We start from the raw sequence: 24,496 nt of genomic DNA, 5'->3' as shown, positions 1-24,496 counted from the left end.
TCGCAGCCGCGCCCCGGGGAGCGGAGGAGGGGTGATCGAGCCGCCCCGGCGGGCAGAGGCTGGCGGGAGCCCGCCGCAGCGCCCTGCGAGGTGGACGCCGAGCTGGCGGCGCGGCCGGGCTGCGGGGGCAGGAGCGGGGCGTCTTCTCCCGCGCTCAACTTTCCCCGTCGCCGAAACGCGGCCGACGAGGCGAGGTGCGGGGCGGCCGGCGGGATCCCCGCCCCGCTCCGCCGGCATCACATGGTGCTGGGGGAGGGAGGGGGAGCCGCCCCCCAGCTCTCCCTTCTCGTACAGTTTCTCCCAGTCTCAGCGCTCAACTCCGGCGAGGCTGGAGCGCGGCGCGGGGCTGGGCAGGGCGGGAGCCGGGCGGGCTCCGCCGCCTGCTCCCGGGGCGCCTCTGGGCAGCGGAGGCGGCGGGGAAGCGGCACAAGTGCGCGGCGCCTCCGCTGCCTCCCTCCTTCTGATGCCCCTTCGCGACTGCACGCCAGCCCGGCGGCCGCGGCGCCGGGAGGATGCGGCTCTTCCTCCTCGCTGCAACTTTCTGGGGATTGTGCCTGGCTCCAGGTAAGGCGCTCCGCGCCGCTCCCCCGGAGGCGCCGCCGGCGAGCCCGGGCTGCGCGGCGCTGCCCGCAGCGGCCGTGGGGAGGCTTCGTCCTCTCGCAGCCCCTCGACGGAGCTGGCGCCGGGCGCTCAGCGGGGACCCCGCGGCCGCGCACACGGCGCGGGGCAGCGGAGCCCGCGGTCCGGAGAGCTCCCCGCCGCCGGCCGGGGCGCAGCCCGGCCCGCTGCCCCGGCGCCGGCCGCCCGCGGGGCGAGGCGAGGCGCGCTGCGCTCCGCAGGCAGCACCGGACTCGGGGGATGCCGCCTGCTGACGGCCGGCGCCGCGCACGCCTCCCCCGGGCGGTGGGCTGGCGCTCAGCCCCGGCGGGGAGCCGGCTCGGTCCCGCCGCCGCAGCGCTCCCGGCGGAGGGGAGGCGCGGGGCTGGGGGGGGTCGCTCCCCGCCGCGGGACGAGGCGCTCGCTGCTCCCCGACGGGGCTGCGGGAGCCGCCGCGCTGCGGCGCGGGGCCCAGCGGAGGGCTGGGAGGAGGGCTCCTGGCGAGGCGTGCGGAGCACCTCGTTTGCATGATAAAGGAGGGAGGTGAAGGATGCTCCGCAGCTGTAATTGTGCATGGCAAAATAGTAATTAAGTCATTTGTAATTAATTAGTAGCTAAGTAAACCCGTCGGCACAGATAAGAGCCAAAGCATATCTATTAGCCGGGTCGCTTTCTCTGGAGCGCGGACAGTTTTTAGCCCGCCGCGCTGAGGGCAGCCCCGGGGCCGGGCGGGCGGCAGCGGCCGCGGTGCCGGTGCGGTGCCGGTGCCCGCCGCCTGCTGGCGGCAGCGTCCCCAGCGCCGCGCCCGGGGAGGCAGGGCCGGAGCGGCGGTGCCGCCGCCTGCCCGCCCCGGGGTCCCCGCGGAAGGGAGCCCGCTTCTGCACCGGGTGCTGAGCACGCAAGGCGTAGCCTCAGCGGAGTGGGCGACGCGTCGATTTTACGTTATTTCTGTCAAAGTCGTACTTTTGCTGAGTTGCTGAGTAGTTAGGATCAGCAAAATGCGAAGAGGGAAAGATAAGTAAGATTTCTGGCACGTGTTGATTTTTTTTTTTTTAATATTATTACTATTATTATTCTGAGCAAAATTCTATCTGTTCTAGGTTTGGGTTTGCAAATACAGTGCTACCAGTGTGAGGAGTTCCAGCTAAATAATGACTGCTCTGCTCCAGAGTTCATCGTGAATTGTACAGTGAACGTTCAAGATATGTGTCAGAAAGAAGTAATGGAAAAAAGTTTTGGTAAGAATTTAATAATCATACTTCTGTTTATTTGTGTTGGATAGCGTCTGTTGCTTTTGGCCCCACCCATTCACTGTCTTCAGCTACAGATTAATCTAGCATTCCTGCCTAAAGGGACCAGATTCAATTTCTTATACTTCTGAGTGACTTTGCAACTCAATAAAGTTAATCATTTTCCTTTAAAACTGGTGTAAAAAATGAAGGATGCAAGCCAAATGTTGATAAAGCTGTTAATACACAGTCTTATGGGTCTCAGATTTAGTTTCCCAGTCCTGGGAAATTAATAACAACAAGTTAGTTTAATCTCATTACAGTTAATTACATGGGTTTTTTTCCCAAGAGATGGAAGAGCATTAAATTAGTAATTCCCTCCTTTCTTTTATTTACTCTAGCAATTCATATACTCTGAAGGTTCATCTTAAGGGAAGGAAAGTAGTCGTCTTTGCTTTCATCCATAAAAGAAAACATCAAGCAAAAGGGAGAGAGGGATAAAAAGAACACTTTTGGGACTTTGGGGGGGAGAGGAGGGCACAAATGGATATAGTTGTCTTACTCATTTTCTAAGTCTAAGGGGGCTTTTTCCTTACTGTAATTAATATTAAGTTAGCATATTTGGAGATAAATGTGTTCAAGAGGAAACTAGCTGTGATTCTGCTTCTTGCCTCTATTGTCTTTTGAGCTGTGCTATAAATTGCTTTTTTTATTCGGCATCATGGAAGGCATTTGAGATTTAGAGAGAACTGTCTTGGTTTTTAGACCACCACATCGCTCTGTAGCCATCTCTTGTGAGCAGAAGACTACAGCTGTATCGGGGACTTCAGGGCTGGGCGGGGTGGCAAGGCAACGTGTTTGTGGGCGTTGGAGTTCACGTAGCATCCTGCTCTTAGTGCAGACCGCCGTTAAGACGCGAGGCGTTAAAAGGGGCAAGGTAGCGGTACCTCGCTGGTGTGCCTCAGCGTAGGCGCGACCTCCGCACCGAGCGGTGGGCCTAAGGAGCAGGGGGCTGGGGCCTCAGAACCCTGACTGAAGGGAAGCTGCCCTCTGGGGCTGCACGTCTTGCAACGGAGGGCGGTGCTTTAGAGCATGGAGTTTACCGATGTAAAGGACTGTTGTTATGCTGTTAATATAAATCAAGTTGTCCCAGCGAGTCCTTCAGTAACAGCAGAATCCCTCTCTACCCAGCAAATGTGTGCAGTCCTCTGTCTTGGACAGTAACATTGGTTCTTTGCATTAGGACACTACTCATTAGTATTTCCAAAGCACTTATCAATCGGCTCATTCTGCTGGTGCTGGTAGTTTCAGATCGCTACATTAGGAATCATCGAAAAATAATAAGAATTGTTGTTACCTATCAACAGTAGCTGAACTGCTGGTACTTTGTTTCAGCCTGGGTAACACCATCCACAGTGACTGTATTTCTGTAAAATATTTAGAAGCTCTCCAGTGTAGAAAAAAAAGCTGTATGTTTGAAGGAAAATTAGTCTCTTTAAAGCTATATATTATTGGAGTATTTTATTTCAAGTTTACTTGGAAAGGGTTGTGGGGATGGGAGATAGTTACGGCTTGCAAGGTACTTTTAAAGTCCGAGTACCTCTAAATGAATGTTTGAAAGCTTTGCTATCTGCGCACCACAGCTTTTATAGTACTTTCAATAGGTTTGAATGGACGCTGTAGCGATTGGAAGGGCTATCAACATGGTATATAGACACAGACAAAAAAGTCAGTTCTCATTTAATTCTTAACAGTTGTTTGGTGTTGCTTGTTTGTTGTTTTTTCGGTTGTTTGGGTTTTGTTTTTTTTTTTTTTTTTATATCTTCCCTGGTTCCTTCATGTTTTCGTTTCAAGACAACCTCAGGCTGTATCAGCCTTCTCAAAACACATCTGTAATCTTCCCTTCAGGTGAGTGTTGGAAGAGTGTTTTCAGTCAGGTAAACCCCGCAGAGGTTAAAGTGCAACTCTTCTGGATAAGTGGGCTCGCATGTGTGCGTACGCACGCCCGCGGCTATGTGAAGAGACAGCCACTTGTGTGCTGCGTGTGTGGGATGGGGCAGTCAGTCACGCATCTTTTCTCAGACTAGCAGGCAAGATTGCAGTCTGGCCCGTGTGACTATGGCACAGACAATGCAAGTTGGAACTGTTTTAATAGATTTTAGACATACATCGATGCATAACTTGTCCTATGCCTGTGAAGAAATGGGCTTGCAATATAGTAAATAAGGAGCTCTTAAAAGAAACTTCTGGGTGGGTTGGTTTTGGGTTTTGGTGGGGTTTTTTTGTGCAATTTTATATTGTCTCTGAGCAGATCCTTGGATTTTCCCTTTAGGAGGTAACTAGCATGCTGTGCATAGCAGGTACCACTGTTCTATTTTATTTAATTTACTTCTATAAATGCAGTTCTTATTCATTTTAAGCTTAGAGATTGTAAATTTCAGCTAGTGAATAAATTTAAATTTTTAACCTAACTCTTTCAAATTGAGTGAAATTTACATTGCAAGCTTAGTTTCTCTGTTATCCTCAGTCAATTCTAGAGAGGATTGGTTGTAAAAAAGATGATTCAGTTCATCATCCTTTATTGGTTTTTTTCCTAATTGATATTTAAATGTGTGTCATATAAATGCCTTATTCTCCCAAAGTTTTATTTAATAATTCATTCTACTTCTACCAGTATATTCAGAACTTGATTCTTTTGGTTGTTGCTTATCACTGAAACCCAAAATGTTTCAAATATTGATTTTAATTTATAATAGATTTCCGTTTGAATTTTTAACCCAGAATATGAAAGATGTGAATTTGCATTTATGTGACAGCACAATCTCATAATTAGAGTTTTTCCTCTTGACTAGATACAGTCAAAAGGGTATAATTTAATTTTTATAGACTAACCCATTTTTGTCCTTAATAAAATATAGCTGTGTCAGTGAGCAAAATGTTACAAGTTCTCCTAAACCTTATTTAAAAGTTAAATGCAATATTTTGAGATAAAGTTCATGGTCTGAATCAGTAACCTATTGATGTAGTCACCCTTCCTTTGCAGTATGCATTAATCTGTGTGTTTGTTTTGCTACCAAGGGGGTTGCTGACTGACATTCTGTGGTGTGCCTGCAATATAGTCCCCAGCCAGTGACTTTTTTTCTTATGTATTTGTTAGTGTTCATTGAGTTGTGCGATGACAGCTCTATGGTCCAGCTTCATTTCTGTATTAAACTTTGTATAAACAATGCAGCGGAGAGCTACAACTCTGTGCAATTTTTTTCATTTATGTTGTAAATAGTTCCTTATACCTGATCATAGTTAAACAAACCACTCCAGTTGCTATGAAATTAGGGTTAGTGCTTTAAATGTCACTGTGTTCTCATAGAACATCATCTGAATTTCTGGAGAACCAATCTTAGGAAGTATTTTTCGGCTTCAGGTGAGAAATAACAGCAGCATAGGCATGTTTCTAACCCAGAGCTTAAAAGGTGGCTGTTACTGTGACAGCCTCTGATGTGAGTAGCTAAGAATGCAGGTATTCGTCACTAAGACTTTGAATTAGATCAGCAGGCACGTTATCCCAGCTGTTTGTAGTATCAGGTAGAAATTTGCTGCATTTCACAGCTTAACATTAATTGAGAATTGAGCAGTAGGTAAGCATGTATCTGATTATGTGGAACAAGTATAATTCTGCCTCCCCTGTAAACATGCACTTTGCAGTTTATGTTGCAGTTGCACTTTGGGGATCTGCCAGTGCACAGAATTGAAGACTTTTTGTCAAATAAATGACAAAATATTTTTCTCACCTTAAGCAGAACTGTATTTAAAAATTTTGCTAGAACAAGTTCTATGCAATTATGTTAACATTCTGTTCCAGTGGGAGATATACAGAAGGAAAGGACAGTATTTTGTCTGCAATGCAAAATCTTACAAACTAATTTGTTGATTTAATCTTTTAAAAAAAACCCAACCAAACAAACAAAAAAAACCCACCGTGCTTTCTTCCTTTAGAGGGATGAACGGTGAGCATGGGAACTGGCACTGAAGACTACTCCAAGTAATTTTTGTCCCACAGAAATTAACATAAGGGACACATTTCTAGTGCATTCTTCAGCTGGATGAGCAGGTGTTTGAAAACTGTGTAGGTGAAATGTTTGACAGAGGATCAAAGTTCTTGCTTACAGTAATTCCACTTGCAGGCACTTTGTGTAAATACCCATGGCAGAGTCCCCTCTCCCAGTCGCCTCTCTCCTTCCCATCTATGAACTTTTAACTTAAAAATGTCAGTGCTCCTTCGTTTTTAGAATATATGTAGGAACAAAGAAATCCCACAGTACATTGGGATCAGATGAAACATCTTGATGATATGTAGATGAGTATATAATGTATATATGCTTTTATACATATATCATAGAAAACATAGTGATGATGAAGTTCACCTTTTACTGAAGGCAAGAGCTATCTGAGCGGTAAGGCTGTTCTAAAACCTACTTAAGGCAAAATGAAACTTGCAATGTGAATAGATCAGAAAGGAATAAAGCATGAAGGATGAGACAATCAGCCCAGAAAGGCAGCCAGTCTAAATTTCTCAGAACTCACTGTAAGTAAATCTGCTCATGTGTATGCTTTGAACAATATACCTTGTGCTCTAATGTAGTTGTGAACGTACTTTTACAAACTTACTTTTGAAAGGGGAAAAAGAAAAGATCCACAGTAGCAAGACTGATATTTTAAAATGTCTGTCTATATAAAACTAAGGTTGTTTATGAATTTTCCTTTGCAAGTGAATTGGGAAACAACTTCATTGTTTCTATTAATCCGCAATAAGAAACTTCTCTTGTTTGGTTTATCAGTAGTCCTTTTAATGTATTTACATAGTATATAATCCTGCAGTGTAATTAAAGCAATTGCTGTAATTGTGTGCTTAAAAGTAGTGCATGGGAACATCATAAACAAGATCATCATCTCACTGTTGAACTGTAATTTTATTTATTTATCTATTTATTTAACTCTTCTCAGTGTTGGTTTCCCAGTCATTTGTTCTATCAGGCAGAGGAAAACAGTGTCGAAGTTGTGTGATGAGTTGGCCTACATTAAATTCTTTACCTGCGATTATTACTTTTTTTTTTTTTAATCTTACTGTGTTGCTGCCATGATTAAGTTGCCTGTTAGGGATTACAGAAGCACATACTTTTTTCTGTTTCCATGTGTAGCATCCATTACTACTAATACTAATTGCATACTTGTATCAAGGGGAGATTATACCCTGGTGTATGTTTATTGACAAAATGATTAAAACAGCATACAAAGTTTAATGTCTTCAGAATCACTGTAGGCATTAAAGTTTTATAGGTAATAGCTGCATCCCCAGTATCCATTTAGAATGAGTAAGAAACATGCACTGATCTGGCAGTGGATTTTTTTATTTTTATTTCCTTCTACACTGTCTCTTTTGGTCAAAGCCTATCAATATAACTCAAAAGAACTTTTGGGTCTTTTTTTAATCAAAGTAAAACATAATATAATAAATCTCTACTGACAACTTAAAAAAAAAAAAAAACAAACAAACCACCAACAACAAAACAAAACTTGGCATGTGACAGTTGTTATCTATAACACAATATCTTGTGCTGCCAGGTGCCGAATGAAATGAAGACATAGTAACCAGTGTTGGAAACATGCAGTTCATTTTTGATGCTGAATAAAAGACTTACAGTATATGTTGTTAATTTGTACTGTCTGCTGAAAACTTGGAGCTGTGGCTATATTACCATTCAGAAACACTTTTTCAGATGCCAAAGCTGTTTTCTTACTAGTAAATTCCTTCCAATCTTTGGGCTGCTCGGAAAACTTCCAGCCACATACGGGATGAACTGAAGTAAGTGCATCAGCTAAGGAGAAATTACAGATGGTATGTAGTAGATCGCTGTTCTGACTGCCTTTAAATGTGGAAAAGCAACAGTGGAGTTAACAGTTCAAGCAGTTTATGACTTGAAAGTCATGACAAAGATCCAAGTGCAGAAGTAATGAAGGGCTGTATTATTTTAAGGAAGTTGTGGTATCTGGTCCAGTGAATTTCATTTTTCACAGGACATGGACAATAGCTTTTTATGTTTATTTCTCAGACTTGTATGAAAGGTACACAAATGAATTTTGTGAGGATAGAGTGCCCACAACCTGGTGTCTCTTAAACCTCCTTTAAGAGTTTCCTATTGCATTTCACACACAGATGAGTCTGTGTTTCCAAAACCTTCTTGTGGCCTGCCCCTATCACTTGTCTTAGCTCTCAGTGACCTTACCAAACCATGGGCAAGCGTGTTTTAATTAATCCAAACTGCTTTCATTTCCATTTTTCCTTTGTAGTCTGGTATTTTTTTTTTTGAAAACTGGATATAACCTATTTTGCCAAATTACCAACGAGTCTTTGAATGTGGAAAAAGTAATACAAAACCCAGGCAAATCCTACTCTGAAGTTGAACAAGCTGCAAAACTGTAAGCATGAAAATAGCTAAAGATATAAAAGCTGAATGGATTTCAAAGGTATTGGCATGCAAGTGTAAACATGTGAGCCATTCTATTGAAATTGGCAAGGACATTAATTAGTAGGATGCAAAAAGACTATTTGGGTGTAAAATTATTTATTATTACCCTTATTACAAGGATATGGCATTTTAACATTTGTAAAGGCATAAGGACTGTGGCTTCCCAGTTCATTTCAGCAGATAAGGATTGTCAAGAAAAATGCTCATAACACAGTTCTGAAAATTAAGTCTAAGTTCACCTCTCTTGCTGGAAGATAATGTATATTTTGATCTTGATATCCAAGGCATTTACCTACTTTTATATCAGGAAAGCACGGATGATGGAAGGCCGTGAGCCAGCTTTGTTTGAAAGATCGTATGTTTTAGTGCTTGACTGTAAGTCCGCATTAGTGAGCAGAGAAATTAATAAGGACAGTAGAAAACAAAAGAATTGGATATGCAGGTGAAAGTTGAGCTTTGACTTCTGGTTTGTAGCCTCCAGTGGCTTTAAAAATTATTTGATAATACCACCATTAGCAGCTGTACTTAACTTTCTCAGCCTATGCATTTTTTAAGCAGTTTAATGCCTTGCTTCTGCTTTGTGATACTGCAAGCAATGACAAAGACTACTTTGTGCTGTTATTTACATTATTTACAATGCAGTTTTGATTCATATTTCCAGTACCAGAATTAGAAGGCATGACTTACAAAGCGATATCACGGTAATCCAAACCCTTGTTCTCTGTCGGTCAACAATTGTCCAGTTTTCTTCTAAGATGATTTAATTTCTGCGAGATGCCATGTCAGTTAGGGTCAGAAGGAGAGTGAAGAGACCAGTCTTTCATTGTCAAAAGCCTCCTATTAGTTTCCGCAAAAAAGCACAACTTTTTAAAAGTGCCAAGTATATGGGGGAGTTGTGATGATGTTGAGTAAGTTTTCATAGAAAATTATGATGAAAATGTGCTAATTCAACCAGGTAGGGTTTGGGGGAGGGTGTTTTATTTTGGTTTTGGTGGGGTTTTTTTTGTTTTTTTCTGTGTTTGGTTTTTTTTTTTTTTTTTTTAACAGAATTGTATACTCTGTAAGAGCCTAATGGCATAAATATGCTTTTATCTTGTCTACTGAATGCATCGAAAGGAGGGGATAGGGATGAAATAGCTGCAGTCCTAAAACACAGGATTAAAAATCAGGAAGCGTGTGACGTAGCTTTGCAATAGATTTCAAGTCACTTAATTTCAGTGCCTCTGTTTTTGTCATCTGGAAAACACTGATCATGGCTGCTTACAGTATTTAATGAGCTGTTTATGAGGCAGCTAGTAAATTTCATGATAAAATCTCTGGCAAGGTGCAAATTATTTAAACCACTCGTGAGCTCCAGAGAGAAAGCTGAGGAGACGAGGACAGGAAGAGTTAGTGTAAAATGAAACACAGAGGACATGGTTGGATATGGTTATACTTTACACTGGCTTAAACTGTTTTTTTAACAGTGCATTTACAATCATAGATGAAAGGATTTCTGTTGGGGAAGCTTAATTCATACTTTAAACCAATAAAAACATGATCTGACTAAAACCATGACTGTTTGGGGAAGCACAATGTCAGAAGAATGATTGCTTTCCAACATTCAGTCACCTTCTAAGATATTCAGGCCCTTATTAGATAAAATATTTATAATCACTTTCTCTAGAAAACAGAGAGCAAATCACAATAGGACCCTTTGCAGTCTGTTACTGTATGATGCATGTGAGCAGGTACTAGCTAAGGAATAGACAATTACCATAGCAAAACCACTGAAGGCATGAAAAGATGGGCATAAAACCGAATATGAAAACTAAAAACCATAATTTAGAAACCTATTTGTGTGTAGTCTGAACCCAATTTTGAACATTACTGATACAGTAAAACCCAGAAATAGTCACATTTATGTACCTCAGAAAGGGGTATTAAATGTTTACGTGGTGGTGTTGCTAGTACAAGTTCTCATTTTAGATTTCAGCAGACATCACAAGAAGAGCTTTTATAATTGCTACTGGCTACTGAATGTCACTCATGGAGGGTAAGCAAGTGACAGTTTAGGGCAAGAAATAAAGGATGAAATACATAGTGGAAATCGCAAGGCAAGCATGGATAGGGAGACAAGACATCAAGTCTAAGAACAACAAGAAAGAAAACTTGCAGATTCACGAAGACCAGAAAAGGGAAAGTTTCAGTGAAATAAGATAATTGGAACTCTTCAGGATACTTAAACAAAGAGGGAGCATCAGTTCATACACATGGTCCTTACGGTTGCCTTTACAAACAGCAACTTTAAGTGAACACCCAAACCAAATCACAAACAAATCATGAAGGCATCCTAACACTAGAGCTGGGACAACTGTTGGGGGCTTCTCATGGGTTGCGTGTGCCACAATGTGAATTGTCCACTGTGGGATGGTTTTCTGCCTTTTGCTTGGAGGAGATGGGCAAAATTAAGCACCAAGTCCAAAAGAGTTGAGTGGAGAAATTCTGCCAAAGTTGTAATGGCACACCTCAAAACTTGTCTTGATCTGCCTGCTAACTTTGAGTTTCTTAAGATATAAAACTTTTCTACATGCCTGAAGCTATGGCTCTGTGTATGCCTCCGACTCCTGGCCCAGTCCTGAAAAGGCGCTTTTGTGACTGCTCAAGGATGCCTTGCTCGTGGACACCAGTTGGGCATAGATTGTCTTCTAATGCTCCAAAAGATTTGATGCAGCACGCGTACTCGGAGTACATGCAGAAGATTTTGCTAAAGCAGTATTTGTGGAATGAGTTGCAGAAGACAAATCTGACTTGAGGCATGCCTACGAAACTGGATATGTACAAAATGCTGTAGCAAAAGCTTTCTTTAAAAATGAGGGGTGTCAGTCATAATCCATAAGATAGATAGAGCATTTGGCTTGGTAAAGTTAGTGTTGGTGGGAGTCAGACTTAACAGCTGAGAGTTTTGTGGCCTTGAGGCCATGGACTGTTCTGGGGTGAAGCAGAGGCCTGCAGTTTCCTGCTGAGGTGTGCCATTGCAGAAAGCCCTTTCAGAGCAGCTGGGCCGTAGAGTGGGAAAGTGACCGTCTTTTTTAGAAATTAGGTCACTGATCTCGGAGGTGGTATCCTAGTTGCCTGTTTTGGCTTCTGTGTATTTTGCTGAAGGACAGTCTTGCAAGTACAGGTGCAAACTAAAGTTAGACACTGCTAGGATTATGGCTGGCTCTTAAGTTGCAGAGTCATGCTTACACTTGCGCTTTTTTTGTCTGTACCTGCTATAACAGAAGAGTCGGAGGTGCCTAATAAGATCCTTTTCAAGCAGTAAGAGAAAAAGCTTGGATCTTCTGTGCCTTCTGCATACACACAGTGTAAGAAGTAGGTGTGATGTCACCTTTTTTGGTTGTCCTAGTAACAAGTTAAGCTGTTATTCAAGAGAACGTGTACTGGGCTCTGCAGACAGGGTAGGTGGAAGAACTCTCACTTTTGGATTTGCATCATGAGTTGTTTGTTGCTATCAAGACTGAATGGATCTGCATGTGGCCAAAACAGAGTGCCAGCGTGCGGATGCACAGGACCAGGCTGCAGCTAAGCAGGGGGGGTTGAGCTTGGCAGCTGGGGAGGGGTATGTACAGAATGGATCTAGGTGAGAAAATCAGTATTACAAGCAGGAACTGTAGGAAAAGCCTCGAGATTTACACCATCGCTTCATTGCATGGAATAAGGCAGAAATCCTCCAGAAATAGCGGTTTGGGCCTTGACACCACTTAAATGTACGGCCACAAGTGGGGCAGAGAGAGGCGTAACGATGGGCAAGTTGCTCAGCCTAGGAATAAGTTTTCAATGCCCAATTTAAGCGCAAAACTTTTTTTTTTTTTAGTGATTGTTATAGTAGGTGTATGTGGAAGCAGAGGGTGTGAAATACGACTGCGTTATCACACAGATATTCTAGCCTTGTGTACTCCTCTCTCTTCTTAAAAGTACTTGTACTTGAACGACATCCTCAGCCGACCCCACAACCCTGCAGCCAAAATGAAGGAAAATCAGTTGGTCAGTAGTAGGTACTTCATAGCAAAACATCACTGTAGTACCTACACCTATGCATAACCCACACTGCCGTCACCGGGCTGCTGAATCCATGAAAAAGGATGGATTATTCGGTACTCATCCATCAAGAGACTGGGCAGTAAATAGACTAATTGTATAATAGTAAGTATACTAATTGAGCACTAGTGTAAACCGTTGAGGGTAGGTAGCTGGGAATGACCCCATCCCAGTAAAAGCAAAGTGTAAAACATGTAGTCTCTTTGCCTAGCCAGCAACTCGGAACAATCTGAGGTAGAAGAAGAGCTGCCAGAAAAGTTTGCAATTCTATTTCTAGGTGATGTGTTAATGAACGTATCAAGCTGATTGCTGAAGCAAGAATATCCAGTAATTAGCAGTTATGTCTGTGGTATGAGTCTTACGAGGCAGATAACCACTTTGAAGAACTGTCTGCAGTTCAGCCTGCTGGTGGCGAATGATTCAGAAAGATCTCAGAGATAGTTTCAGAACTGGCTCAACGGTACAATAATCCACTGCAAGAGAGGAGTCTGAGGAAGGACATCCTTGAGATAGGAAAGCAATTAATCTCTAGAGGTGATCCAGAATGGATGCTGCTGTCCAGTCCGAGCTCAGTGGGTGAACTGCAGTAACGGGGGTACGTTAACCTGTTTGCTGGAGCAAGGGGAGCAGTGTCCCTGGCATCAAACCATGGAAGGCAGTGGTACTAATTTTTCTTCCTACTACAATTAAACTGGAATCACAATATGATAGGAAGAAAACTGAAGAGTATTTTTCCTGGCTTACTTTAATTTATACTATTTAAAGTGTCACTGCTTTTTCACACTCATGGTAAAAAAAAAAAAAGTGAAGTCACGGCTGAAATGTTTTAAAAATGTCACTCCTGTAGTGTTGACATTCTCTCTTTTTTTCCGTCAATCTTCTATGCCTGTTTTCATTGTACCTTGCTATAAGGATACTGCAGAATTAGAGAAAAAGCACAGCCTGCCTCTGCTGATCAAATTTAGGTCATAGCTGATGCTTCGTAAAAAGCACAATTAGTGTATGATAGCAGCTGATATGCGAGCTCAAAAGAATCTATCAGTTAAAGAAAAAAAAAACCTTGGATGTGAAGGGCATGTCTTTAGCCACGTAGCTATTGAAAACCTGATGGAAGTGCTGACTTTTTTAATTTTGTAAAGAATCGTGTTACAATTCAGATTCCTAGAGCTGGGAATGGGAATAAACAATCATTTGGGAGTGGAATTTCCGACCGTAAGACATATTTACAGAAAAGCCACAGGAGAAGTGTTACCATGGGATTTTACTGCCGGTTAGCTTATTCTCTCTATTTAGGCATGAACATGGTCCATCTGTGCATGAAACTTTGAGTTGTAAAGTTTCGGTCTCTGCAGGAATGCTGTGTTTTGACTTCAAAAGGAGCTCAGGTTTATTCTGTGGAATTTATCCTGGAGAACAGGGCTGTTGTAAACACATGGAGTTAAGCTGCAGAACTTTGATTTTTTTGCAGGAGAGGTCTCCTAGAGTTACCATGCTTCAGAGGACATTACCTAGTTGTTCACAGCACTGAACAATTCTAGTCTCCTAGTCTACAGGCAAATTGCAAAGTATATGATATTTCAGGGACCTAAACTAATAAAGCACTTACTAGTTCAAATTGTGAACAGGGCTTTGCAGGAACCCTGTGCAAAGGAAATGGCAGGAAGAGAGTGATCTATATAAAACAACAGGAATAGGAAATCTGCCGATGTCAAAAGTTTTTCAGAGGCTTGGTCTTTGAGGGGAAAGTTGAGGTTCACTGCTGTTGGTAAGGAAGACTGAGGAACAGCTGAGTTTGGTGGGTGGCTGTAGCTCCAGGGAAGGAATCTGTGATGAGGAGATGTGGGATTAGAGATGGCAGAACAATCGCTGTGCCTGGTTCCATTGAATACAGAATTCCTTTCTCAAGAGGGAAGGGGAGGGAAAAAGTTAATCGTAGCCACGGGAAGGGTCACGTCTGCCTCAGCTCTTGGAAGATGGACAAAGCACCAGGTCTTTGTGGGGAAACATCAGCTGAGATTTCAGTATGGCAAGCCTGTCGGTGGCCGCGCAGTTGAGGCTCCTTGACAGCAGTGGTTTATCAACAGAGACAGAGCTCTCTTCTTTTTGCAAACTATGGTAATAAAGATTGTGCCTCTTGATCTGTGTGCCTTTGCTGTTACAGCTAGAACAGCCTGTAGCTCCTCTTCCTTCTTGAGAAAAGGCTCTACCTGCTGTGTTGATTGATTGAAGCTCACTGGAGACAGAGGAAGATTTAACACTGACTTGAGGGCTTCTCTTCGTAAGTTTAACTAGACAGATAGCCTTAAAACACATTTCAGAGTTTAGATTTGCAGAGGGAGAACACAAAACAGGGAAACACCTGCATTGTTGGGGTGGCAGCAGTGTTGTGACAGTATAAAAGAATTGCTTTAATTAAAATTCTCTGAAGACAGGAAATCCTTCTTTCTAAGCATAACCCACACAAACAGCATTTTGCTGCTATGCTCAGCACTTGGTAGTGCAGTGGCAGTTGCTACTGCAGAGGTAACTGCTGGTCTGTGTAGGTGCCGTAGAGCTTATTTCCGAAGTCCCCAGGGACTGAACAAGTATCTGCCGGTACTGAAAGTTCGGTACCTACAGGTCATGTTCCTGCTTCACTCCCTCCAAAACAGTCTCAATCGCTGTGTATTTAAAAACATTCTGGGACCGTGCCACAGAATGCAGAGGCACCGTTCTCCAACGGAATCCTGTTCCCACGCCCTTCAGAAGAAAAAAAACTTTCGAGAATCCCATATTCAAAAGAAATAGTGATTTTATTATCCTTAGAAATATATACCTCTTTTTGTAACTGCAAGGCAATACAAGCAAACCTCTGTTACCTATTTATGTGTTAAGTCTATGTTTTTCCAACACACAGTTTCTTCTGTATCACTTGCAGGAAAATTTGAGAGTAACGAGAGGTAGAACTGCCACAGCCATTTTCCACTCTGACAGGAGAAAACGCAACTATGTATTTTAAAGCCTTTATAAGCCATTTTAAAATAACAGCTATGTGCATCAGAATGTACTTTTTCAGGTAAAAACAATTTGAGAAATTATAAATTTAATTGGATTATTAATTAAATTAAATTACATTTAAAAAGGGAAGACTTTCAACTTGGAAAAGCCATTCCTGTACAAATGGAAACTTTTGTTGTTGAGGGTATTAAGCTTCAAAGACAGCAAGAATTGAGATCACCTGGAAAAGTACTTCTAGTTTTTCTTTAAAAAAAAATAAAAGAGGAGGGGGAGATGAAAGTTTTGCTGATAGTCATTCTCCTTTTACTCTTGGTTACTTGTCTCTGTGTGGCAGATGAACAAGAAAAGGAAAGAAAAAATGCTCAAAAGACAAATTAACAGCATAGAAAACTGTGATTACTTAGACACCTTAAACAACTCAGACATGTCCAGCAACAGAAACAAAAGTAATTTTCAAACTAACTGCATTTCAGTAATAGCTATTCAAACAGCTTATTCCAAAAGATGAAGAATTCTGGTTATAAAATGCATCATTTGATATACATTATGTAAATCAAGTTTGTAATATTTTTGGTTCCAACCAGAACCAAATGAAAGAAAAATCCAAACCAGAGTGACTGTGCTTCTCCTGCAGTGCGGAGCTGTTAGCCATGTCACAGCCGAGGTGTCTGGCTTAATCACCAGCATTGCTTTGGAAATGTAAACTGGTTTTGCAACAGTTTTCGAGCATGAATCGTGTTGTAAAGCAAAACCGTGTTTGTCTCAAACTAAGTAACCTTTGCTTTGTGTCACAGGAATCATGTATCGCAAATCCTGCGCGTCTTCAGCAGCGTGTCTGATAGCCTCTGCTGGGTACCAGTCCTTTTGTTCTCCAGGGAAGGTGAACTCTGTTTGTATCAGCTGCTGCAACACTCCGCTCTGCAATGGACCCCGGCCGAAGAAGAGGGGGAATTCGGGCGCGGTGCCGAGGGCACACGTGATAACCACCGTTCTGCTCCTTAACTTGGCTCTTCTGTTTTTGTATTGCTAAACTCCAAGCAAGGTTTTTGCCCTGACACAGTTTGTTCCATCTCCTCCTTTCTTCAAAGCCACTGCAATTATTTTCTGTTTGTTTCCAAATCCCTGTCAACAGCGAGGGAAGTTCAGTGGTTGTGGGGAGAGAGGGAATGATATTTTTGGCAGCTAATGAATTCAGTTAGCAGATTGAATTTCCAGTGTGCACTTAAAAATCCCAGCAGCAGGATACAGAACTCCTGCTCTTTTGGCATAATTGGAAACAAATCCATCTGTGTTATTCCTTTTAAGATGTAGTCAGTTCCTCAGTCATTTTAATTTCCATGTTTTTAAGTTCATTGCTAATCATTAACTTTGCCTTATGAAGTCATACTTGATGTTCACAAAGGCCATTTTGTGCATCTGGACTGGGCTCTGCGCTAGTCTCTAGCGGCACTGCTTCTGGGCTGGGCTCTGGCGGTTCCGGACCCGGTTTCTGTGGACTGCAGTCAGGCTTGGTCTCATTCTGAAAAGTACTTAAGAAAACTTTGTTACTGCCCCTCTTAGAAGAATTGCGCCTAGACGAAACGAAGAGCAGTGGGCGTAGAGACCGGCTGCTCCTTGCTCTGGAGCTCAGGTTGGCTCTGAGAAACTTCTCCTTGTTGGCATGCTCTATTGTCAGGTGGCAGCGGAGGACCTGCAGGAAGACGCTGCGGAACTGCTGAGAAGAGACGTTGTAGAGGAGGGGGTTCACCACCGAGCTGAGGTAGAAGAAGATGTCGGCGATGGGAAGAAGAACGATGTACGCTCTGAAGTAGGGGACAGTCCAGTCCTGCTTTGGTTTAGCAGCAGCCATGATCCTCCTGACCTGGTTTGGCATCCAGCATATTGCCAGAGTTGCAACAATCAGTCCTGCGAACAGAAAGAGGAAGAAAGAAGTGTGCATACATGGCGGGGAAAGAAAAACATAAAATACTGACTATCGGTTCTGCACTTACTTGTTAGGAAATAGTACCGATTTTTCAATGTTTTGCTTGACAGCTTTTTCTGCCAGTAGCATTTTTTTGTTTGTTGTTTTTAATAACTGTTACAAGGTCATTGCAGCACATGCTCTGACAAAAGACTGCATAGCGCTCGGATAGTGTTTCTTTGTACCTATTGTTATTTATTAGTTTTCAAAGTGTTCTTTCATTGATATCTGTATCTTTGGAAAGAATGCGTTTTTATTTTCGTTTGTGTTCCTACATTTCTTACGTCTTTCCCTTTACTTTGAAAAACAAACAAAATAAATAGAACCTATAGCCATATTAGATCAGGCAATACCCAGAAGAGATCAGATTCTTGTTTGTACTTTACAAAAAAAAAGTATGCATAATAATATATTTCGTGTTATTTTTGGTAAATTTCCTCTTAGAGAAGATATTTTTAAGTAAAAATATGTATGGATCTTTTTACGGTAATTAAGATATGTTGGGCTTTCTTAAAAATCAAATTCCAGTGGAATTAAATTATGAATGTAAATTAGAAAAACCCAAGCCTAGTCATGAAAGTGTAAGCAGTTTCAGATTATAAATTATGCTTAAAAATGTGGTATCTGACCATTTTGTATTTATATGTAAATATAAATACATGTTGCTGCATTACTAGTGGCATTAATAGGGGGTGACTTAAGTGTTGGATGTCTGAAAACGCTGCCTGTGCAGACCGGCGCTCCCTCGGGCTGTCCGCACGGCACGCTGAAGGAACGCGTGGGTGCGCTGGAGCCGGCTCTGTTCCCAGGCAGGAGGGGGAGCAGGGGAAAGGCGCCCAAATCCTCATCGGCATCCGCTGCTACCGGCGCACGCAAGCGCTGGAAATCCCGACACCTTGCACGAAATACCGGGTACGCAGAGTAATTCCTCAGTGCTCCCCCCCAAGCGTTACTCCTGAAACACGCTAAAGCCTCCAGTTTACTGCTTCCACTTTGTTTTTCTCTTTGCAGGGAAGGTGCCTTATGTGAACGCGTAGAGGGAGCAGAAGTTGCAGGTTGGCTTCCTGCTGCGGAGGCACAAAACAGTAGAGAGTGTCCTGATGGTGCGCAGTTTTCGCTTCCAGTAGGCTTCTGTTACTTCGTTAATCTCCTCCAGTGTCTAGCCCCCTTTCTCAACAGAAGCACAGAGATGTTTTGAGGCGTACCTGTCTGGACTAAGTCAGGTTGCCCCCGTGGAACAGATCACTGCGGGAACGCAGTTCTGAAATAGCGCGCGCTGGGTTTTCAGGTCAGGAAAATAATATTTCGCTAGTGGGAAGACATGAATGTAAGGGGGAAGGGGGGCAGAAAAGAGAAGAAAGATTTTTCTTAACTTTGAAGCTGCCAGGGCTTAAACAGGGTATGTCCAGGTTCTCTCCACAACCACCCCCAAGGAAAGAAAAGGTATGAAATGTCTTTTTTTTTTTTTTTTTTTTAAAGAAATTAATTTTCTTAATAAAAGCTATAATTACTTTAACAAATTTATGATCTCACTGAACGAGCTACCAAATAAAAGTTGTCTTTTTAATCATTTGCTTCTGTAATCACTTAATGTCACAATAATTCTGGTAGGATGGAGAACCACCGTATCTTAAACTTAGCGCAGTAGATGAAGAGCTCTGGAAGGCTGCTCTTAGTAGGCAGGTGATAGATGTGTTTACCTTCGCTACTTTCTGATCTTTAACTGGCACAACTCAGCCGCCGTCTCTTTACTCCCCTTCCTACGCAATCCCGTGCCCCTTTGCTTGGCTGCCCTACTCCTCCCCTGCCGCCTTGCCTCATTTTTCCGTACCTGTTGTGTCTCTGTCACAAGCCGACCTGAATTTTGTGTTAGTCCTGCAAATTTTCTGGCCTTCAGTGCTGTTTGCTGTGCTGTCAGCATAACAAATACAGGGATGACAGCGGTCCTCGCGTGGACCAACAGAAAATACGGAGCCCCGCGCGGTGACTTGCGGCAGGCCTTATGAAAAGGCAGCGCAGGGATGCTGCTGCTCCGTTGTGGCTTTTTCTCCTGTGCAACTTGGCGCAAAGCCCACAAACCCAGGTCTGCAGAATTCTTGTCAAATTTTACCAGATGATCTCTTTCAAAGGAAAAGAAAATAAGCTCTAAGTGTAATTTTTTTGTTCTTAGTTTGAAAGAGGATACTTCATCATGTTGGTTAATTGTTTCCTAAATTATGAATGCTGCTGTGAGAAACAGTGAGCAAACAATGCGTGCATTCAGTTTTGAAGCTCAAATGCCATATTCTCGGATGTCTGATTTTTTGTTTGTATCTGAATTCTTTGCCATTGACCTTTCTTTTTAGTTCAAACTGCCAAATGCTTAAGATTTCCCCCTATATTCTTCAGACACTTTTCTTCTGGGGAGCCGAATATTCCAGCGTGTGTACAGCAAGTGAAAAATGAGCGGCTTGTGCCCTTGCCCAGTGCGGTGAGGTTCGTCTTGTGGGAGGTGGGAGGAGACGTCTGTAAAACTTTGCTCTTTTCCAGGGATGAGTTCACTTTTACCCTTGAAAAAAAGGCTTGTTGAGTCGAAGGCGATGCACCGTGGGAATAAACACGCTGACAAACTCACAGTATTTTTTCCAACTGTTCACGCTTGACGTGGAGGTATGAAGTAAACTGAAGTGCATCAGAAGAAAAGCTTTATGTTCAGACCTTAGCATATTGAATGTTTTGACTGATCACTGCTGCCATCAATCTGAACTTGTACAGGGGCTGTAGAAGTCTGTGTCGTGCTGTAACGTGCAGAAGGTGCTTAAAGAGGATTGTATCGGCCTGAATGGGAACCAAATGCATCTTGCGCAGTGCTGATGCAGTTTTCCATAGAGCTTGCTGCCTGCTAGGAATCAAACGCCTTCACATTTCATCTCGTATTCAACTTTCCCTTCTACTCCTTCTTATTAAAGTGAAAAAAATTAGTAGCTCCCTTTTTTTTTTTTTTCCATTTTCCTGACAACGGCACTGAAGTGACACACTAGACGAGAGCAGAGATTTGTCTTCCACAGAATAATGATGTTTATAAACCAAGTAACGCTGTGGTCCAGCGGCCTCCATCACTGGTGCTTGAAATTTCCAGCACACGTTTGAATCACTGGGTTTAATCATCAAAAGTGCATTAGACCACGCCAACAGAAGCCAGATGACCTCGTGTTACCTAGTTGACTATGTGTAAGTGAATACATCTCAACCTTTAACTAAGTGTTTGAGCTTATAATTCACTTAACATTGATGTCGATATTTCAAGGTAGCGACAGCAACAACAAAAGACCTGAAAAGATCCTTGACCAAAACAATTTTAAAAAGCTAAGCCATGAATCAGCGACAAAATAGTTTACCCAAAACAGGAATTACCACAGTCGACTCCTATTTTAATCTGAAAAAAAAAAAAACCACCCCAAACCTCTTTGAAAATAAAGCATACAAATTTAACAGTTACTCAAATCGGGGAATTGTTATTGTAACTTCCCAAAAGTGGATCTTGCAGTATTAATTCTTAATATGTGACAAAGGATCATTTATGTAGTAAAATAAACCTAGCATTTAAGTGCCAATAATAAAAATATGCATTGCTGGCACACAGAATAGGAGTTTGGCAGTCGTCTGTCCCTTAGCAATACTTTTTTATTACTCAGAACATTCCTCTGGGCCATAGGGGACTGAATTAAATTCATTATGAACTTTATTGGGAAGGATTTTAAATACATGCAAATGAGCGGTACAGCAGAGAGGGCTTCCTTCTCCACCCTTCCAGATTTTGCTGCTTCTTCTATTGAATAGATTTTTGTCTTCTTTTCTGCATCTGAGCACTTAAATCTGCTTTTACAGCCCAACATTTCCCCTCTATCCTGGCCACTGCCAGCCATCCCACAAAACTTGGAATTGTCTACAAAATCATAATTGTCACTGGGAAATGCCAACAACGCGCTTTATGTGGCTGCCATAGCCCATTAACCGAGGCTGGCGCGGTGACCCCGCGTACGCGCGCCTTCGCCCGGGCCGCTGGCCGCTGACCGCCCGGCTCCGTCGGGGTCTGCCGGGCTCTGCTCCTGCTCTCATCATCGTTAGCCTACGCAGCGTTAAACCTCAAACTTTGCTTTTCTGCAATTTAATTAATGGCACAAAGGCGGGTTCTCAACATCTGCTTGTAAACTGACATTTAAATGGCAATTGCCAGTGGAATATCAGCATATGGTTACTGAGCTGGGAGTCAAGCGCAGGCAGTGAGGCATTGGTTCAGAGGGAGACTTTTCTTAGTGCTCATTTCACATTCGCATACTTGGCCCGACTACTCAAAGGTACAACACGACGTTAACGACCTCTGCCTTGCTCGGAAAGCCTTCCAGCCACGCATCAGAGGCGTCCGCTCCCAAAAGAGGAAAATACTGAGGCCATCCCTCGTTAGTAAGTTTACCATCATAAAACATTACTAATCACGAGGAAAGCACTTGATGCCTATTTGAGTCTGCTACAAACGGCTTTGGAAACACAAGCAAATACCCCACCTCGCTCACCAGGTTCTTGATGGTCCCTAATACCAGTCACTGCTCGCTTGGGAGAAGGAGAAAGGAAAGACTCCAGTCCTAATTAAGAATGGCACTTTCAGGAGGTGGGGTTTTGCCATGGCTTTATGTTACATTTATCATTTTAACCAGGACTCAAAAATCTTGCTTTTCATTAGAAATAGGGACATAAGTCATTAGTTTATTGTCTTTCTAGCTTTTAAGAAAAAAGTCAAGCCACAAAACGCAGCCTTCAAATCCCTGAGATGACCTTCCCGACTGCAGATCAAGGCAGCGCTGTTTTCCAGCATGTGCAGCTGCTCCCTGCCTCCGCTCCTGCCGTTGTCTGCATGCGAGACGTCAGCTACCGTATGCTTATTGTCTACTGACAATTGTCATTTAAATGTCAGTTTACAAACAGCTGTTGCTGCCGTTGCTGCGAGGCTGACTTGTAAGTGCAGCAAAGAAACCACCCAGAATGATACCGATGGCTGCTGGCTCCGCTCGGCAACGCTGCGACGCAGCCTGGGCTTCCTCAGCAGCGTTAAACTGAGGCCGACTGGAGCATCCCGAGGAGGGGACTGTCTTCTCTGCTCTCCGGCCTCAAGGATTTCCTATCAGTGCTTCTCCGGGCAGGTAAGAGTTTGGAGAAGTTTCTCTGGTCTACCAGCAGCTGGGTAGAATTTCAGATCCAAACCGTCAGCTTTTAACAGCTTCTGGTGAATATCTGGTGTTCGGCCACCATCCAGCTCAACACGTGACTCACACCCCTCTACCGCTGACCAACGGCAACGAGCTGCTGATGAACAGAAGGGTGTGCAGGGGTGGGAGAGAGGAGCACACCGCTCGCTGCTGCTCCCAGTCTGGTTACTGCCCATCCTTTCGTCTCCCTTGTGTTTAAGGTCAGCCAGGTTTAACAGCCAGACCCAGAGAGGAACAGTGACGTTTCTTCAGTGCTTCTGTGGCACTTACAATGTTTCTGCCTAACTGCCAGAGCCGGTGTCTCCACAGAAATGGGTCCCTATGGCATAAATCACGTGCTAAAAGGCCTTCGTAGAGCCCAAGCAAGTCGTAACACTCAGTGCCGTCATGCCTGCATCCTTTCGGTGCAGCCTGCCCTCACGGTCTAGCGAGGAAACCTCTGTTGCCTTGTTCTCTGAGATCTAGAATTAGGGTAAAAAGGCAACGGCACAGATCAGAAGGATGATCCTTCACAGTGAAGCGGCCACAGTCGGCTTGCCTCCCCCCCCACTTGCTTCTTGGAGCAAATGCAAAAGGCCCAAACAGGCCGCTGCATTCTCTGCGGTATTAGAGTGCCCATAAATAAAGTTCCGGCTGGCGTGCAGACACGGAGCGCCGCACGTAACACAGGTGTGAGCGACGCCTACCTCAAGGTTCCTAACAGATCTGCAGGCGTCCCCCTGTTCAACGTTACCAGCATCACCCACAGCTGGATCTCACCATCAAAGTCTCGCCAAGGTGAGTCCCGCACCCTGCACTTGGCCTCCGTTCCTGTGGGCTCTTGGCGACAGAGCTGCTACAGGGAGTGCCACCAAGTCTGTAAAACAGAAGGGGCAGCTTCGCTGCCCCTTCCACTAGCCACCGTTAACTTCACATATTGCCCCAAAATCAATCGCTCAATCCTGTATTCAGTGCACAGAGTGTCACAACCATCAGTGAAGGTTTTGCTTGAATGAGGGCTGCAGTGTGCTCCATGTGCAGGATAAAGCAGCTGATGAAGTTTAAAATGGGAAAAGAATACTAATAGAAACCTCCCTTTTCCCTCTCGCCCACGAGCAAGTTTCTTCTGCTGAAGGACAAACATTATAATAATAAGCACATATTGATGTATGTTGAGGTGAATATAAAAATGTATTAACCTGAGAGATAAATATTGATACTGCTTTGTCTGTGTCAATATTTAGTTCAAGGGACAATAAATTTTGATATTCACTGAAACGAGTCCATACATGCATTGCTACATACATGTTGTATAAGCTCAAATTATTCAGCAACTCTATTCCTTTTATCCTCAATTTTCAGAATCACAGATTTGCCTTTCAAAAATGCTTCTCTGGAAGGGAAGGAGGCAATAAGTAAACCAGCCCTACTCAGGCAGTAACTACAGAGAGAAGAGATGGCCCGTGTGTATCTCCCAGTGATGTCCCCATCAGAGCTTTCCTAACCACCCGAGTGGCCTGCAGGCTCACTGCGGGAGCTGACGCGGGATCTGGGCTGGCTGCTGGGTCTGCAGCCTCTGCAGAGGAGTTCCCTCATCGCTGCACATCAGCGACTCACTGCCTTTGCTGTGGAGCCACCTTGCATGGAGCCCACATATACACAGGGGTTCACTGGCAAAGCACCACCGAGATAAAAATCCAGGCCCTGCTCCTGCCTGTGCGGGTACTGCAGGGATAACGAGGACAAAGGAGGGAGCGAGACATTTTTGTCGCCAGCACAAGCAGGCAAATCTCCAAGCGCTCACAGAGAGGCTCTGGCAAACGCATCACAGCCCTTCTCAGAATGGGTTTAAACTGAACAGAAGCCAATAACGAACTAGTTATC

The 24,496-nt window shown here is 43.6% G+C and overlaps 2 protein-coding genes across 2 annotated transcripts in view; one reads left to right on the top strand and one right to left on the bottom strand.

Moving 5' to 3' along the window:
• Positions 1-512: 512 nt before the first annotated feature.
• On the top strand, positions 513-16,457 carry LYPD1 (LY6/PLAUR domain containing 1; the record flags this gene model as incomplete). The annotated part of the gene is made up of 3 exons (XM_082311858.1): positions 513-564; positions 1,698-1,835; positions 16,222-16,457. 3 exons carry the CDS (start codon positions 513-515, stop codon positions 16,455-16,457), a joined length of 426 nt encoding a protein of 141 aa, XP_082167984.1.
• Positions 16,458-16,663: 206 nt separating this feature from the next.
• GPR39 (G protein-coupled receptor 39) overlaps positions 16,664-24,496 on the bottom strand; it is a gene marked incomplete at its 5' end in the record, with an annotated part of 82,900 nt that continues 75,067 nt past the window's right edge. Inside the window, one exon of the mRNA XM_082313001.1 lies at positions 16,664-17,332. Coding sequence (XP_082169127.1) covers positions 16,809-17,332 — 524 coding nt within the window. The 3' untranslated portion in view covers positions 16,664-16,808. The remainder of the gene's footprint in view (positions 17,333-24,496) is intronic.

The sequence above is a fragment of the Platalea leucorodia genome (assembly GCF_965183815.1).
Source record: "Platalea leucorodia genome assembly, chromosome: 5".
In the NCBI taxonomy this organism is placed as follows: Eukaryota; Metazoa; Chordata; class Aves; order Pelecaniformes; family Threskiornithidae; genus Platalea; species Platalea leucorodia.
Note: the sequence above shows the minus strand (reverse complement) of the source record. Positions and strands in the feature narration are given on the sequence as shown.